Source organism: Nansenia antarctica, assembly GCF_963989245.1.
Source record: "Nansenia antarctica genome assembly, chromosome: 14".
Lineage (NCBI taxonomy): Eukaryota > Metazoa > Chordata > Actinopteri > Argentiniformes > Microstomatidae > Nansenia > Nansenia antarctica.
Genome location: NC_137684.1, coordinates 23,730,376 through 23,745,375, shown reverse-complemented (window position 1 = coordinate 23,745,375; position 15,000 = coordinate 23,730,376). Strand labels below are relative to the sequence as shown.

At 46.5% G+C, this 15,000-nt stretch overlaps 2 protein-coding genes across 3 annotated transcripts in view; both read right to left on the bottom strand.

Annotated features, from left to right (window-relative positions):
* LOC308170502 (FYVE, RhoGEF and PH domain-containing protein 4-like) overlaps positions 1 to 8,264 on the bottom strand; it is a 13,253-nt gene extending 4,989 nt beyond the window's left edge. The window contains exons 1-11 of one of the 2 annotated variants that reach the window (XM_080545293.1): positions 7,834 to 8,264; positions 5,121 to 5,207; positions 4,409 to 4,554; positions 3,855 to 4,011; positions 3,374 to 3,512; positions 2,744 to 2,802; positions 2,472 to 2,618; positions 2,069 to 2,241; positions 1,449 to 1,479; positions 1,055 to 1,135; positions 788 to 913 (exon numbers count right to left, since the gene is read on the bottom strand). In XM_080545293.1, the coding sequence (XP_080401419.1) occupies positions 788 to 913; positions 1,055 to 1,135; positions 1,449 to 1,479; positions 2,069 to 2,241; positions 2,472 to 2,618; positions 2,744 to 2,802; positions 3,374 to 3,512; positions 3,855 to 4,011; positions 4,409 to 4,554; positions 5,121 to 5,207; positions 7,834 to 8,127 (1,440 nt within the window). In that variant the 5' untranslated portion in view covers positions 8,128 to 8,264. Of the gene's footprint in view, positions 1 to 787; positions 914 to 1,054; positions 1,136 to 1,448; positions 1,480 to 2,068; positions 2,242 to 2,471; positions 2,619 to 2,743; positions 2,803 to 3,373; positions 3,513 to 3,854; positions 4,012 to 4,408; positions 4,555 to 5,120; positions 5,211 to 7,833 lie in introns of both variants that reach the window. The other variant, XM_080545294.1, reaches the window with a different exon arrangement.
* A 4,015-nt stretch (positions 8,265 to 12,279) lies between these two features.
* Positions 12,280 to 15,000, bottom strand: part of LOC308169999 (uncharacterized protein) — a gene marked incomplete at both ends in the record, with an annotated part of 42,016 nt that continues 39,295 nt past the window's right edge. The window contains 2 exons of the mRNA XM_080544730.1: positions 12,280 to 12,488; positions 13,584 to 13,727. Coding sequence (XP_080400856.1) covers positions 12,280 to 12,488; positions 13,584 to 13,727 — 353 coding nt within the window. The remainder of the gene's footprint in view (positions 12,489 to 13,583; positions 13,728 to 15,000) is intronic.

Sequence of the window (15,000 nt, the reverse complement as noted above, 5' to 3'; positions counted from 1 at the left end):
ATGCTTATTTGAATGTTGGTACACTTCAAACCAAATACCTAATAAATAAATAAATAAAATAAATATAATTATTGCTTTTTTAAATCTCTCTCTCTTCTCTCAAATTATTGGGGAGGCCAGGCCTCCTCCACCTCTATGGAGGAGCCTCCACTGATGCTGATAGAACATCAACATGCAAAAACGATATAACTACACATAATTAACTACACATAATTTGATTACACACACACACGCTTTTGAACACGTCCGAAAATGTAAGTTTGTTTACAAGCCATGTATTAGTAACCCAGTAGCCTTAAGCAGGACGGGATGCGATACAGTGAATCCAATTCACAAACTGTAAGTATTTAGTGATCCTAAAACTTATTTGTTATTGAGTGGGCTCTTCAAAACATTAAAAAAAAAAGTAATTTGCACGATTTGAGGACTTTTTCACCAGACCGTGTCACATTTAATACCGAATGACTGGTATATACCATATCGTGAGCTTAGAATTAGAAGGTTCTATCTCCGTTTAGGGTATTTCAGAGATATTGAGCGTCAAAGTTTTTACATTCCATTATGTTCTGTGAGATGGAACCTTTGTATTTTATTAATTACTAACTAAAACATTTCAACATTTTTTAGTTAGTTAGGTGTTTATTAATGCCTATTAATAAACACCTAATGGATCAGATTATGTAAAAAACTCATTTTTGACAAAAATGGAGATAGAACCTTATAATTCTAACGCCACGATATGTCAAAAAGGGAGCCGAGAGATAAGAGGGTGTGGAGTCCTACTTACGTATCCACAGGCTCGACAGTGGTGCCGTCGGCGCGTCAGGGCATTGAAGGGCTCTCTGCACTTCATACACATGGTCACCTCGTTGTCTCGAATCCAGCGCGGGGCACGTTTACCCAGCTCTGCAGTCTATAGAAACACACAACAAAACACACGACAAAACACATTTAAGACAGTTACAGGGGCAACAGGAAAGTACCCACAGAATTTAGCCTGGTCTCATCAGCTTGGCGCTAGCAAAAACCTCAAATGTTTTGTGGCGACACTCACCGAGACTTCCTCCACGTCTTTAGACGCTGACTTGAATGTCTCGTTTTTCTGGTGGAAGATGTCGATGGTCTCCTGGAAAGCCTGCAGGACACACACACAGCAGAAGATACAGTAACCGACTAACCCCTACTGAACACACAGCTAGTACTATTACTATGAGAGAGTCATGGTAGTGGCATGTGGCAGCCCAGTGGTCTAGAGTGCACATACAGTGCACATATACTCTATACCCATGTCGGCATGCGTTAAAATCTGGCCCATGCCCTCTCCTCCTTACTTCCTGTCTCTGTCCAATAAAAACGTAAACAATCCGAAAGTGGGACTACCTCACTCCAAAAAAATAACCTTTAAAAAAAGTCACAGTGAAAAAATAACAGTGTAAAAGTGCAAGTACCTTTATCCAGCCCATCTTGTCTTGATCTGAGCTGAAAAATACAAATGAAAAAGACAATTTTGATACTGAACCAGAACGGCTTGTGCCATTTCTATCCGTTGTGGTTCTGTGGTGTACAGTAGATGCCATTCACTGAGCTGTGGGTGGTGGTAGCATAATTACGTTGGGCTCTGTGCTATGCTGTGTTTAGTGTTCTATAGTATAGGGTGCTCTTATTTCTGTAGGTGTAGCAATGTATAGAACTAGTAGTACAGTGACCCAAACATGGTCAACTGCGGGGCGTGGTAGAATTATTTTGAGGATTGTGGCAGTTAAGCTTTGTATAGGGTTAGCAAGAGTTATTTTAAGTATTGAGGGAGTAAAGTAGTGGTGGTCTAGTGGATAGTGAGTTGGACTTGTGATCGGAAGGTTGTGAGTTCAAATCCCGCCTGAAACCACACCACTCCTAGTGTGCCCTTGAGTAAGGCACTTAGCCCTCAGTTACTCCAGGGGGAATGTCCCTGTAATTTCGTAATTGTAAATCGCTTTGGATGAAAAGCTAAATGACAAAATTAAAGTTTGTGTGTGTGTGTGTGTGTGTGTGTGTGTGTGTGTGGCTGTAGGACGGTGTGAGAGCATACCTGGCCTGCAGCTCCAGAGTCCTCTCCTTGCCAGACACCTGGAAGGTGTGAGGGTAGTCCTCGTTGGTGGTCTCCAGCACCTTCATGCCCTCGATGCCGATACGTGTCCGCACCGTGTACTTGGTGCCTCCCAGGCTGAACTTGGGCACGCAGTATAACAGCATGTTGTTGAACTGGAAGGGAATGGCCAAACGCAGAAACATTGTTTTTTTTTCTTGACACTTTTTTTCTTGACACTTTTTTCTTTGCTCATTATCGATTTCTAAAGCCTCGCTTCAGAGTGTGGGGCTGAGGTGTCCCTGTGCCTCCCAGTGTCTCACCAGGGTTAGGCTTAGAGGAAGAGGAATCTCTCAGTGGCCCAGTATCTAAGGAGTAGGGGCTAGGGCGTTGTGTGTTGTCTCACCAGGAAGAGGTATCTCTCCATGGCCGAGGTGTTCCTGGCAGCCAGCTTCAAGATGTGGCCCTCCTTGATGAACTCGTTAGAGGCGTTGACAATGTCCTCCTCGTCTCCCAGCATCTCGTAGATCTCCAGCAGTTTCTTCAGATTTTCCTGAGAGAGACATAGTGTTTAGTCAGATTTAAATGACATGGGGAGGAGGGGGGGGGGGGGTATTTTGAAGCACAAGTTAACTGAAACGATAGGAGTTGCGTCCCCATTGTTGCGAGTGTACTCACAGATTTGCGAATGGCGCTGTTGGAATGAGTGGCTGCCATGGCGATGATGTCCAACGACCCTGAGGGACCGAAAGAAAAAAAGAGCGTGATGAATTCTGACCTTTGTGATGAGAATAAAAAACTGTAACATCTCGTATAGATGTTAGCCACGACTGTACAACTGTGTCAGTTGTACAATCTCAATGCTGAGGAAAGGTTTCCACGAGCTGTCTTGAATATTTCATGTGAAATAATGAAATAACGCATTCCATCACAAGTACACGGTTGTTACAGTTTAACGTAACCCTGTATTAGGTGTCAGTTATGACCTGTGTGTCCCCTGCCGTGTACTTCCCTCTTGCAGTACGTCAAACGGCGGCGTCTGTTCGTGACGTTATAATTATAAGGTTCTATCATTTTTGTCAAAATTGAGTTTTTTACATAATCTGATCCATTAGGTGTTTATTAATGCCTGTGTGGTGTTCTTTTTAAAATGTTGACATTTTTTTAGTTAGTAATTAATAAAATACAAAGGTTCCATCTCACAAAACATAATGGAATGTAAAAACTTTGACGCTCAATATCTCTGAACTACCTTAAACGGAGATAGAAGAACCTTATAATTCTAAGCTCACGTGTTGCTGTACTCACTCTCTGCGTCCCTGCGGTCGGGGTGGTCCGGAGACAGCTTCTTCAGGTAGTCCTTCAGCAGCATCTCGTAGCGGGGGACTCTCTGTACTGGCTCCAACATGTGGTGCTGCAGCGTCAGACTGCCACACACCTCCTGGCTCTGAGACACCGCAGGGAGAGATTCACCTTATAATCAGTACTGAAGTTGTAAAAGAAAATCAGGGGGGATGGTGGATTTTTATCATATGGGGACAATTTTAGCATCCCCACAGCGTCAGTGACTTGGTAAAAATGTCATTGCATGTGTGCGTGCCCCCCCCTCGCCCACAGTGTTTTACTCAATATGCGCAAAACGCAAATATGTTGAAATAGCAGTAATACCACGTTCATTGATAAAATGACATAAGGGATGGAAAGGGGGGGATGGCAGTTTTAGAAGGGGGATGATTTTGACTGTTTTTATTTCACCGCTGTGCACCATGGGTCATGCTAGCCGCCCTACCTGGACGTCCTGTATGATGGCCTTGAACTGCGGCGAGCGCTCCGTCCACTGCTTCAGCAGGTCCATGGCCTTGTCAAAGTTCTTAACGTACTCGGCGTACATCTTCAGGAAGGGCGTGAGCTTCTGCAGGATGTCCCCCAGACGAGGGGTGGACTCCCTGTAGGGAAGGGAGGGGAGGGGAGAGACACAGCACCAGTCAGATACCAGACAGCCCTGGAAGACTACCGACTAGACTAGAGGGTGACTCAACCCTCGACGTTTGACCATTATTTAATATTTAATTGCACGGGCCTATAATTCATTGAAGGAGGAAGCCGCAGCTTCTCTATTTGAGACAATGTTCCTGTTGCAGCTACGCTTGCATCTATCTGCTACAACTCCTATTGCATCTGCATTGAAAAAAAAGAAACATTAACTATTGTATGTCTGAATGGACACCTTCTAATCTAACTTTCATTTATCCAGGTAAGTCTCGTTGAGATCGACCTTTGTAAACCTACAAATATGAGTGTGTGTGTGTGTGTGTGTGTGTGTGTGTTAGTGTGAAGCCTCACCATTCCCCCATGCGCTTCTCCAGACCTGGCAGCAGGAACTGACTGTGGAAGGTGTTGATTGTGGAGATGTTGGAGAAGATGTTCTTCACCACCTCCACAGGGAACGTACCCTTACCAGCCTCCTCCATCAGCTTGGCACAGAACACCTGTATGGCAAGGCACACAATGGCACACTATTCACTCTCCTCCCATCCCGAAAACGCTATAGAAGTATCAACTCACACACCACCCGCCTCAGAAATAGTTTCTTCCCACAGGCAGTCAGGTTGCTGAACAGCTGAACCATGCATGCGCACTGCACTTGGCACTTTACACCCTGCACTAAGCACCTTGTACTGTATTGTTGTTTTATTTGTTGTATTAATAAATATGACAATAAACTTGAACTTGAACAACCTGAGGTGGACAGACTTTATCTGACATTAGTCCCATTAAAGGATTAAAGGAGTGTCTTCTATCGACGGACAGTGGGGAAAATGTAAACGATTAAGCATCCTATTATCTCAATGTGTCCATGTACATGTACTATACAATGTGTCCATGTACTATACAATGTGTCCATGTACTTATACAATGTGCCCATTCTGCATCAATGCTGTAAATCCAGTGCTCACAAAAAAGCATACGGTACATTTCTTCCTGAGGTTGATAAATGTGCATCGTTCCTGCAATAAATGATTTCGATAAAATAACACAAAATATCCCCACTGACCTGGTCCAGCAGGTTGACCCGTGTGACGTAGGCCCTCTCTGTTTTCAGGAGCTCGTTAGCAATCTTATACAACTTCTGTTCGTTCGTCTCCTATAACACACCAAAAAGAGAGGGTATCGTAAGTATTCTTTTTTCTAGGGTGATTTGGGGAGTACAGTACGTTCAAAGACAGGGCCACCTTCCCCTAGCTAGAGGTAGGCAAAAGGGGCCTCTTGCCAATGAGGCGGTCAAAGGCCAAAGAGGAAATATTGGCTTATCTATTCAGCTTGGCTACTTATGGGATATGTGTTCAGACGGGGCATGTTTAGACAATAACTGCTTGACTGAAGGAGAAGTTCAACTCTTAGTCTGAAGGTCAAGGCCACAGTTCTATTCATCGCTAAACTCCCACATTGTCCTCATGTGCTGGATTCCCATGATTTCCTATTGCTGGGTTCCTGTTCGGCTATACAGGTAAATGAACGCATGCATGGACGCACACACACACACACACACACACACACACACACACACACACACACACACACACACCCACACACCCACACACACACACACACCCACACACACTTCCCTTTATAGCCATCTCCAACAGCATGGCTTTACCATAGCAGTAGATCCTGTAAGTTACTTTGATCACTGTAACCACGCTTCAACACAGTTAACAATGTATGTATGATTCCATTGAATCAATCAAGGCGCTGCTAGACTAGTGAGCTGTTAGCATGGAGATGGAGTCTGGAGGAGTGCTGTGGACTCGCTGCACAGCACAGTGCAGACAGTGTGTTAACAGTTCTGATGTGTTGAAGAGGCAGATTGTCTGAACGTGGCGTGGGGGAGGAGCCTCTCAGGACAGGAAACGAAAGGGTGGAAGGGAGGAAATGAGACCAAAGGAACAAAAGAGAGAACTGGTCAACGGCGAAGCTATTGTGTGAGACACTCCACTCAGTGAGACGACCGATGTTAACAGTGTATAGGTTAGTATGTAGGTTAACAGTAGAGTGTAGAAAACACACAGAGCAGTGAGAGATCAAAGAGTCTGCTAGGGAGACTTAGATGATCGAATACCTCATCCACGCCATTGATACGACGGTGTTCTGTAAAGTAGCAGTAGCAGTGTCTTGTGTGTCCCAAAGGCTGTTCTCTTGAAGTGTGTTTTTGTCATACCCGCTTGTGTCCCAAATATTCCAACAAAGCTATTTATCTTCTAGATATTTCCATCATCTCCTTTTCCATTAACGCGTCCTCAAATATTAACTTGGGCTCTAGATAAAAATCTATAAAAGTACTAGTACCTTTTACCCTGGGGGTACTGTTCGGATCTGTTAACTACAGTATTTCCCTCTTGGTTTAAAACTGAACCCGCCGCCGAGCGCATTTTTGTAAACATCCTTTCATTATACGTTTTATTTTATTATCGGCAAGAGTATGTTAAACCAGTAACGTTAAACTTTCTTTCACATAAACACCAGATACATCAAGACTGAAAAGAGACATGAACGCATGTGTATACTCAGTACTCAAGTTGTAAAAGAAAATCGGGGGGGATGGTGGATTTTATCATATGGGGACAATTTTTGCATCCCCACAGCGTCAGTGACTTCAGTGTCAGTGACTTGGTAAAAATGTCATTGCATGTGTGCGTGCCCCCCCCCTCGCCCACAGTATTTTACTCAATATGCGCGAAACTAAATGTTGAAATAGCAGTAATACCACGTTCATTGATAAAATGGCATAAGGGATGGAAAGGGGGGACGGCAGTTTTAGAAGGGGGGTGATTTTGACCGTTTTTATTTCATCCCCCCTCAACTCGAGTGCTGTGTATAGGGCAGCCCCAGCGAAGGCCCCTGGGTGTTACAGTACAGAGACACTGGGGGTCGGTGGGTCACGGCCGAGGGAGCGGCTACACCTAGGAGACCCGGGGCAGATATGAGTAATCAGCAGCCCTGCGACATGGCCTCCCCGGGGTGGGCCCGCGGGGCGAGGAGTCAGCTGCTACTGAGGCGTTTGACATCTGTTCAGTCTGCACTGAAAATAACCCACCAGCCTAAAGCCAGCCCACACTAGAGCTGAGCCCAGACAAACATATGGCTGAGACAAAGGCTACTCAGGCATGGCAGAGGGACACCAGCTCACCGAATGGTGTGTTGTTGTCTTTTTACTAAAATCGTCTGCACTGAACATAACCTACGACCCCAACCCAACCCCACATTAGGGTAGATCGAAGCAGAGAAGAGCAGATCAGGGAAGAGCAGAGAAGAGAAGAGAGCAGAACAGAGAGTCAGAGAAGAGAAGAGCAGAGCAGAGCCAGACCCAAGCACACACACTGCTAAGGCAAAAGCTACTGGCATGGCAGAAGGAGAGGTGACTGTCTTGTGTGTCCTGTCCTAAAGCCGTCCTAATGTAATAGCGTCAGGCTGTGAAGTCAGGGGGGATGAAACATCACATAGTGGTACTGGCCACGGGTCCTGAGACATCTGACATGGAAGATAGAAATAAACATGACACGGTAGTGGCAGGGCAGAGGCCAGCAAAAACACCAACACACACACACACACACACAAAGTCCACGGTGGCTCAATTTAACCTCGTAGTAATGAACAGACAGACGCAGACACACACGCACACACACATGCAAATGCACACACACACACACACATGCACATGCACACACAAACGCACACACACACACACACACACACACACACACGCACACAAACCACCTACACCCTCTTACCTCCATACTCCCCTCCTCCTTCTTCTGCTCCTGTTGGGGGTCTTCTGTCTGCTGGGGGTCTTCCGTAGGTTGGATGTCCCCGTCCCCTGAGTGTGTCTCTGTCTCTGTACAAGTCCTATCGAGGTCTGTCTCCTGTGATGGAGGAGGGGAGTGATCTCCGTCTCTACCCAGCTCCGTGCTTCTCCCGTCCCCCGCGTCCCCGTTCACCAGGAGGGCTGTGTCTGTCCTCATTGTGGACCCGTTCTCCCCAACCGTGTCCCCGTCCCTGTCCATCTGGGCTAGCACCCCATTCGCCGCTGGCTTGTGAGGACCATCCGGCCGCGGCGTGTCTCCCGGGGCCGAATCTCCTGAACCCGGATCCCCCGAGGAGTTCTCCTGCTTGGGCTCTGTCGTCGGATGCCTCTGGTAACCCCGGTGTGCTGGGCTGCCCAGGGGGGACTTGCTGTTGAGCGCTTTGAGCGGTGAGAGGTCCCTCTTGGTCTCTGTGTGGCTGAGAGGAACAGGAGGAAGAAGAACAGGAAGAGGTTAGAGAGACAGAAGACCCCCCCCCCCCTCTGGTTGAACAGTTAAAACCCAGCCGAAGAGGACAGGAGAGGAGAGGAGAGGAGAAAGCAGAGGAGTCCGTTCAGGCTCACTTGTGGGCACTGTGGTTGTGAGTGAGAGAGGCGACGAGAGAATGCCGTGGCAGGCAGCGCCAGAGTATGTGTGTGTGTGTGTGTGTGTGTGTGTGTGTGAGGGTTAAAAATAAAACAGTGGAGATGCACAAACTTCCTCTTGTCTTTTGGTGCTGCAGTGGATTTGTGCAGAGGAAGTGGAAGAGTGCGTAGGGCAGAGGGAGGAGTGGAGTGGAGGGAAAGACAGGGAGGAGGAGGAGGAGGAGGATAGGAGGAGTGGAGGAGGAGCGACAGAACACCAGTCCCCGGAGATAGCCTGCTGCCCTACTTCTATGCGCTCAGACACACTCGAAATATACAGTATACATATCTCCCTCCCTCCCTCTCTCTCTCTCTCTCTCTCTCTCTCTCTCTCTCTCTCTCTCTCTCTCTCTCTCTCTCTCTCTCTCTCTCTCTCTCTCTCTCTCTCTCTCTCTCTCTCTCTCTCTCTCTCTCTCTCTCTCTCTCTCTCTCTCTCTCTCTCTCTCTCTCTCTCTCTCTCTCTCTCTCTCTCTCTCTCTCTCTCTCTCTCTCTCTCTCTCTCTCTCTCTCTCTCTCTCTTCCCCTGAGTATGAATGAGAGAATAGAAATTACAACAAAATATACTTTAACACAATACAGAAAATGCTGATACAGAGACACACAAACTAACACACACAAACTAACTAACTAACACACACACACACACACACACACACACACACACACACACACACACACACACACACACACACACAGTCACCTCTGCAGCCCACCATTGGGGAGCACCAGTGTCCACACTACAGCTCCAGATCTAGGCTACTTTACAACACTCTCTGACCCATTTGGAATAAGCCCCTTGTGGTCCTCCTATGGAGGGGGGGGGGGAAACAAGACATCACAGAGACAAACTCTGTTTGCGCCAATTATCTAATGAAGCAATATTTGGACACCAAGACAGTGCCTTCATCAAGATTGACATTGACAGGTAAGACCACAGACCACAGTTAGATGGGTTCACAGTAGGTGTCTTGGAAGAAAATAAACCAGTATCACGCAACAAAATCACCACATTGCTGTAAGTCATCACTGTATGAATGAAGACAGTCTCAGCCTACCTACCACAGCAAAACCACCGCTAATGTGAAGCCTTTTACGTACAAAGTTGACAATGTCCCCGTCTGTGCAAACAGGAAGAGTGTATTAATAGGGGAACCCTGAGGCTAGTAAACACTCTACAGTTGAGTCACCTCAGAGCTGTTTCATAGGATGGGGGGGGGGGGGGCAGTCTAATCTGGTTAGCAGACTCTTTGATAGATGTACAGTGTATGTAGTGTACATGGAGACAGGCGACGGAAGCGTTTGAGCAAGACACTTGAGCAAGGGCGGTTTTATTTTCACATATCCTCCTCATGTAAGAGCATCTTGCGTATATATAAAAAACACCTGTCTGTATTGATGTGTATATCTGGATATGTGTACAGCTGAACTATACTAAATACACTGTAACAGTTTCCATGACACTGAAATAGTGGCATGTAAAACTTAATAAAGTCTTACTTTAAAACAAGATAACAAAGACCTGTGGCCAGAGCTGTTGGTTTCCCCATAGACCTCTATTGCAAGCGACAAGGCCGAGTTGGTCTGGAGATCGACTCTCGAACTCTCGAGACTCAGACCTCAGTCTTTATGCAATTTCATGGAGACCCCTCCTCATATGATCATCAATAATCTTAGACAGGAGGGGCTTCTCCTTACACAAGAACACTGATTAACTTCCTCTGATCACAGTCTCTGGGTCACTCATGTGACCCTCGTCCCCCTCCACACCCCCTCCCGTTGCCTCAGGTTTGACGACCAAACCACCCTCAAGACCACCAGGACCAAAATCCGGACCTTGGGTGATGGGGCCTTTTCAGCCGCAGCCCCATCCCTCTGGAACGCCCTCCCCAACCACATCAGACAGGCCAACATCCTCCCAACATTTAAACAGGCCCTCAAAACCCACCTCTTCAAGCTTGCTTTCACCAGTTAACCCTCTCCCCCTCCCCTTCCCATGTGTCCCCAGCACTACCTTAATAACGCCTATACTTTATTTTATTTATTTTTTGTTTCTTTTTATTATTACTACTCGATCTTTTCAGTTTGTAAAACGTCTTTGAGTGTCTAGAAAAGCGCTATATAAGTCTAATGTATTATTATTATTAACATACACAATTTCAGTGAAATCCACCAAATAGCAGATAAACTAATAACTAGTGTTAAAACTAAAACAGCCTTTGAGGTGCAGACTGCTGCATTAGCACACGCCGGATGTCTAGGCTCTCCTAAGACACAAAGCATGTGAACCAGATTACTATATGAGTAGATTAATTCCAGTGCCCTGCCCTCCTCCTTGCTCAACTGAAGCCACTCTGAGGGTGAGTCCCTGGGTGAGCCCCCTGGAGGCCTGGGAGGGTAGTGAATAGTGATGGACTGAGTGAGTCGGTAGTGCTGAGCTAAGTTGGTAATTCTCTGAATCGCTGACCGGGTTCTTAACGCTCGTCTAGGTTGTTAGTGTCAGTGTGAGTAGTTCGGTAGTGCTGGTCTGTCTGAGTTGTTTGTGTTGTCTCGTCTGAATGCGGCTTGGCGAGGGGGTTAAAGCGGCTCTGAGTTGTTTGTGCTGGACTGAGTTGTTAGTGTTGTCTGAATGCTGCTGGCTTGGACTCTACTGTATGGTTGGTGCACACAAGGGCGCCATTGTTTCTTTCTCTCTCTCTCCACCGGGCCTCCCTCACACTGAAAAACCTACTGCCAGTACCACCAAATAGGACTTACAGGCAAACAGGGCGGACAACAACGAAAAAAACATGTCCTAACATACAGATGATTCTAGGGGACGGGGCTAGGCACTGGCTACAGTACTCCCAACACCACCCAGTGTTATAAATAACTCATGTTAACCATTGAGCAGCAATTCATTACAATCTGGTCCTGGACCGTAAGGGTTGCCAGAAAGAGTAGGTTCAGAAACCTTGTTGGAAAAAGGATAGAAAGATCTAGAACTCCCAATTATAAGCCCACGGTGTTCTTCAATCGAAAAAGTGACACGACAAACGTGAGGATCGATCTATTATAACATCAATGAAGACAGAAAGCGAAATCATAATCGAGTTGTTTGTCGAAATGCCAATCCTACCTCATTCTCCTGGGCTTCATCTCAATGCAGTGAGCTCTCTCCCACACCGGAGCAGCAGTGCACTGAACTGGTGCTGTGTACAGATCTCCTTTCATCCCCAAAGCTTGGCTTGTGAAACATAAGCTAATCTCCACTGCTCTGTCTACAGCTTTGCCCCAAAATATCAATGAGCTAGCCCCGCTTGGGTGTGGGAGGACAATTAAAAGGAACTTCTGTTTTTTTTTGTTTTGTTCATCCTATACTGTAGTTGTCGGACCGATTACGAAAGACAAGCTTTTCGGTCGTGCACGTTTTAGACGTCAATCATGACTCACTATTGACGATCACACTCGTGTCCTCTATTACATAAGGCGAGTGACGCGCATATCGAACGACAGCGCTCTCGCCTGTCATACACTCTCGCTCACACACAAGACAGACACACAGAGAAAAACCGACAGACTTGACTAAGCACTGTGTCTCAGATAAATCCAGACTTTTTCCCCCTCACCGAACCGCCACAGATTCTAATTTCTCAAACTAAGCGACCGCCTTGTCCTGTCTGCAAGGAAGCCCTTCGGCTTCAACCCCTCCCCGCGGCCTCTGTGTTTTACATCCGTTCCCTGCCCTGTGTTTCTACCTGTTCTCCTCAAACCGGCTGATGAGGTCTAAGACTTTGGAGGGCTTGTCCCGGCTCCTCCCCGTCACCGCCCCTCCTCCTCCTCCTCCTCCTCCTCCTCCTCGTCCCTCCTCCATCCTGGCGCTGGCGGGTGCTCTCTGGGTGCGCCCCAGCGGACTGCCGGCCTCCGTCACCGGGCTTTGGAGATGGGCTGGCTTTGGAGGCACTGGGGGGGGTAGGGGAGGGGCCAAAGGTCAAATGTCAGGGCTAGAAACCATCAGGTCTCTATAGAGACAGGACGGGACAGGTCAAAGGTCAGCTTTAAGGGCTAGAGACCATGGCCCCTGTAGGAGTGTCATTGTAACTGCACTGACAGGAGCCAAACTCACTCCCTCTGTCAGCACTAATAGACTGAGGAAGTGTTTTTTTGTTGTAGTGTACACATATGAACACAAGAGGGCAGCACAGGTTTCTTCGGGCATAGCTTGTACTCAGCTGAGTGTCGATGACCGTGTGTATTATGTATGTTACTTGCTACAGTAAGGTGAAGGCCTACAGTATAATATTGAAATACAGCAGTTTATGTGGACTCGCAGTATGAAGGGTACACTACTTAGTAGTCATGTTCTTTATCAATGGATGGTTTGTGGATTGGTTGAGATCTCCCTGTTTGTCTCTGGGGAATGATTAACTGTGTATGTGACTGTGTAAATAAAAAAAGGAATGTAGCAGTTCTGCAGTCAAGGTTCCCTGTCCCGGGTCACATTCTGTTACGTAACTCTATCACTTCTGTGTGTGGCAGGCTTACTCATACAGTCCATGTTCTGAGTCAAGGGTGAGATCAACACATTGCTATCCTGTGTCATGGCAGATGAGCTAAGCTCTACATACAATAGATGACTCAAATTAATCTCTTACACAGGGAATAATATGAGTGTGTTAGTTAGTTTGTTTGTTTGTTTATTTGGATCCACCATTAGATACAGCAAATATGCAGTAGCTATTCTTCCTGGGGTCCTCATACCATACTTTCAAAACATTCATCTTAAAACACTTAAATACAGACAATACACTTCCATAACATTCATACATACATACAGTAGCTCTATTATTATTACATTTACATTTTTAGTTGAAGACAACTTAATAACGAAATAAAGAAAAATAATCCAGAAAAAAAAGTGGAGAGACAAAAACATAACTCTCCTTACCCTTGGGATCTTTGCCTATGTGTACTGTAAGAGAGGTCATGGATGTGTGTGTGTGTGTGTGTGTGTGTGTGTGTGTGTGTGTGTGTGTGGGTCTGAACCGGGCTCCGTACCTTGTGGTTTGGGCTGCAGTGGGGGCCTGCTGGCCGAGCCTCTTCCATTGACGCCCCGCCTGCTTTTCTCGCTGCTCCCACCTGCCCGAGCCGCCCTCTGGCTGGGAGGGCCTCCGCCGCGCTCACAGGGGCTGCTGCTCAGAGCTGGAACAAAAAGTGAAAGAAAGCGGAACGGTGAGACTATTACAGGGTTCCCACACCTTCTGAAACATCAAATTCAAGCACCTTTCAAGGACTTTCAAAACTCAATTCCCTCAAGTTCAAGGACCCAACACGGCATAGTTTGAGACAGATCTAGATGAGAATTTATATAATATGAATATATATATCTTTTTTAGAGAGAGAGAGAGAGAGAGAGAGGGGGGAATTCAAGCACTTTCAATGACCCATGTCTATTTTCAAAAACTTTTAAGACCTTGATTTCTTTTTCTCAAATTCACAAACTTTCAAGGATTTCAAGGACCCGTGGGAACCCTGTAAAACATTCGCAGGGTCACAGAGTCGCAGAGTGAGAACAGAGTGAAAGTAGGTGGAAGAGCGAAGACGACAGGTTGCTCACAGAGGAACGGTCACTGCATACGCTGACCTTTGTAATTAGCGTCGAAAGAGGATCTCCTTACTATCATACCGTATGTACGCCCTCCTACTGTAATTTCACATCCCCCCACGATGACTCAAACACACGCTGTACCTAAACCTCCCACCTTTGCAGCGATTGTATCCCACACAGCACAATCAATCGACTCTCTTACTATTCCACTGACCGTTTCTGGCCCGTTCCTGATATTCCTAAAGCACCATACGACACGAATGGCCTGAAGCTACACATTCAAGCGAGCATGTCGTTGATTATCCAGCTAATGATCCAGTTGATTACCAGCGGTACAGAGCCTATCCAACCAGCTGGTGACAGATGGCCCAGCTTCAGTCCCCAGTGTGTTTAACACACACAGGCAGACACAGACAGACAGGCGGCTTAACTACAGGACTGTTTACACTTTTAGTGCCTTTACCGCTCCACTCCGGGCTATTGGCCTTCGACACACATGCATAGCCATGCCTATTAAGGTAAAACCACCCTACATGGAAAGGCCTAACCCCTACATGGGTGGTATTATCATATCACCAGGCCGACGCAGGTGGTATCATTAGCTTACACAAAGAGATTTTTTTTCGGTCTCCATTTGAAGTAAATCAAAGTCAATGTTATTAGGTTTTGGTTTAGATTTTGATTTAGTGCCTACCAGTGTCTGTTGAGCTGACATGCAGTACACGCAACAATACAGTAGAGATGTGAAACACTCAGATGTGACCATTGTCTATTGTCTCAGTCCATTCATGTAGGTGAAGTCCCTCGCGAGCCTTTTCATCATCACTTTCATCAAGTCTGTAGAGAAGACGGGGCGCTGGTGATGAT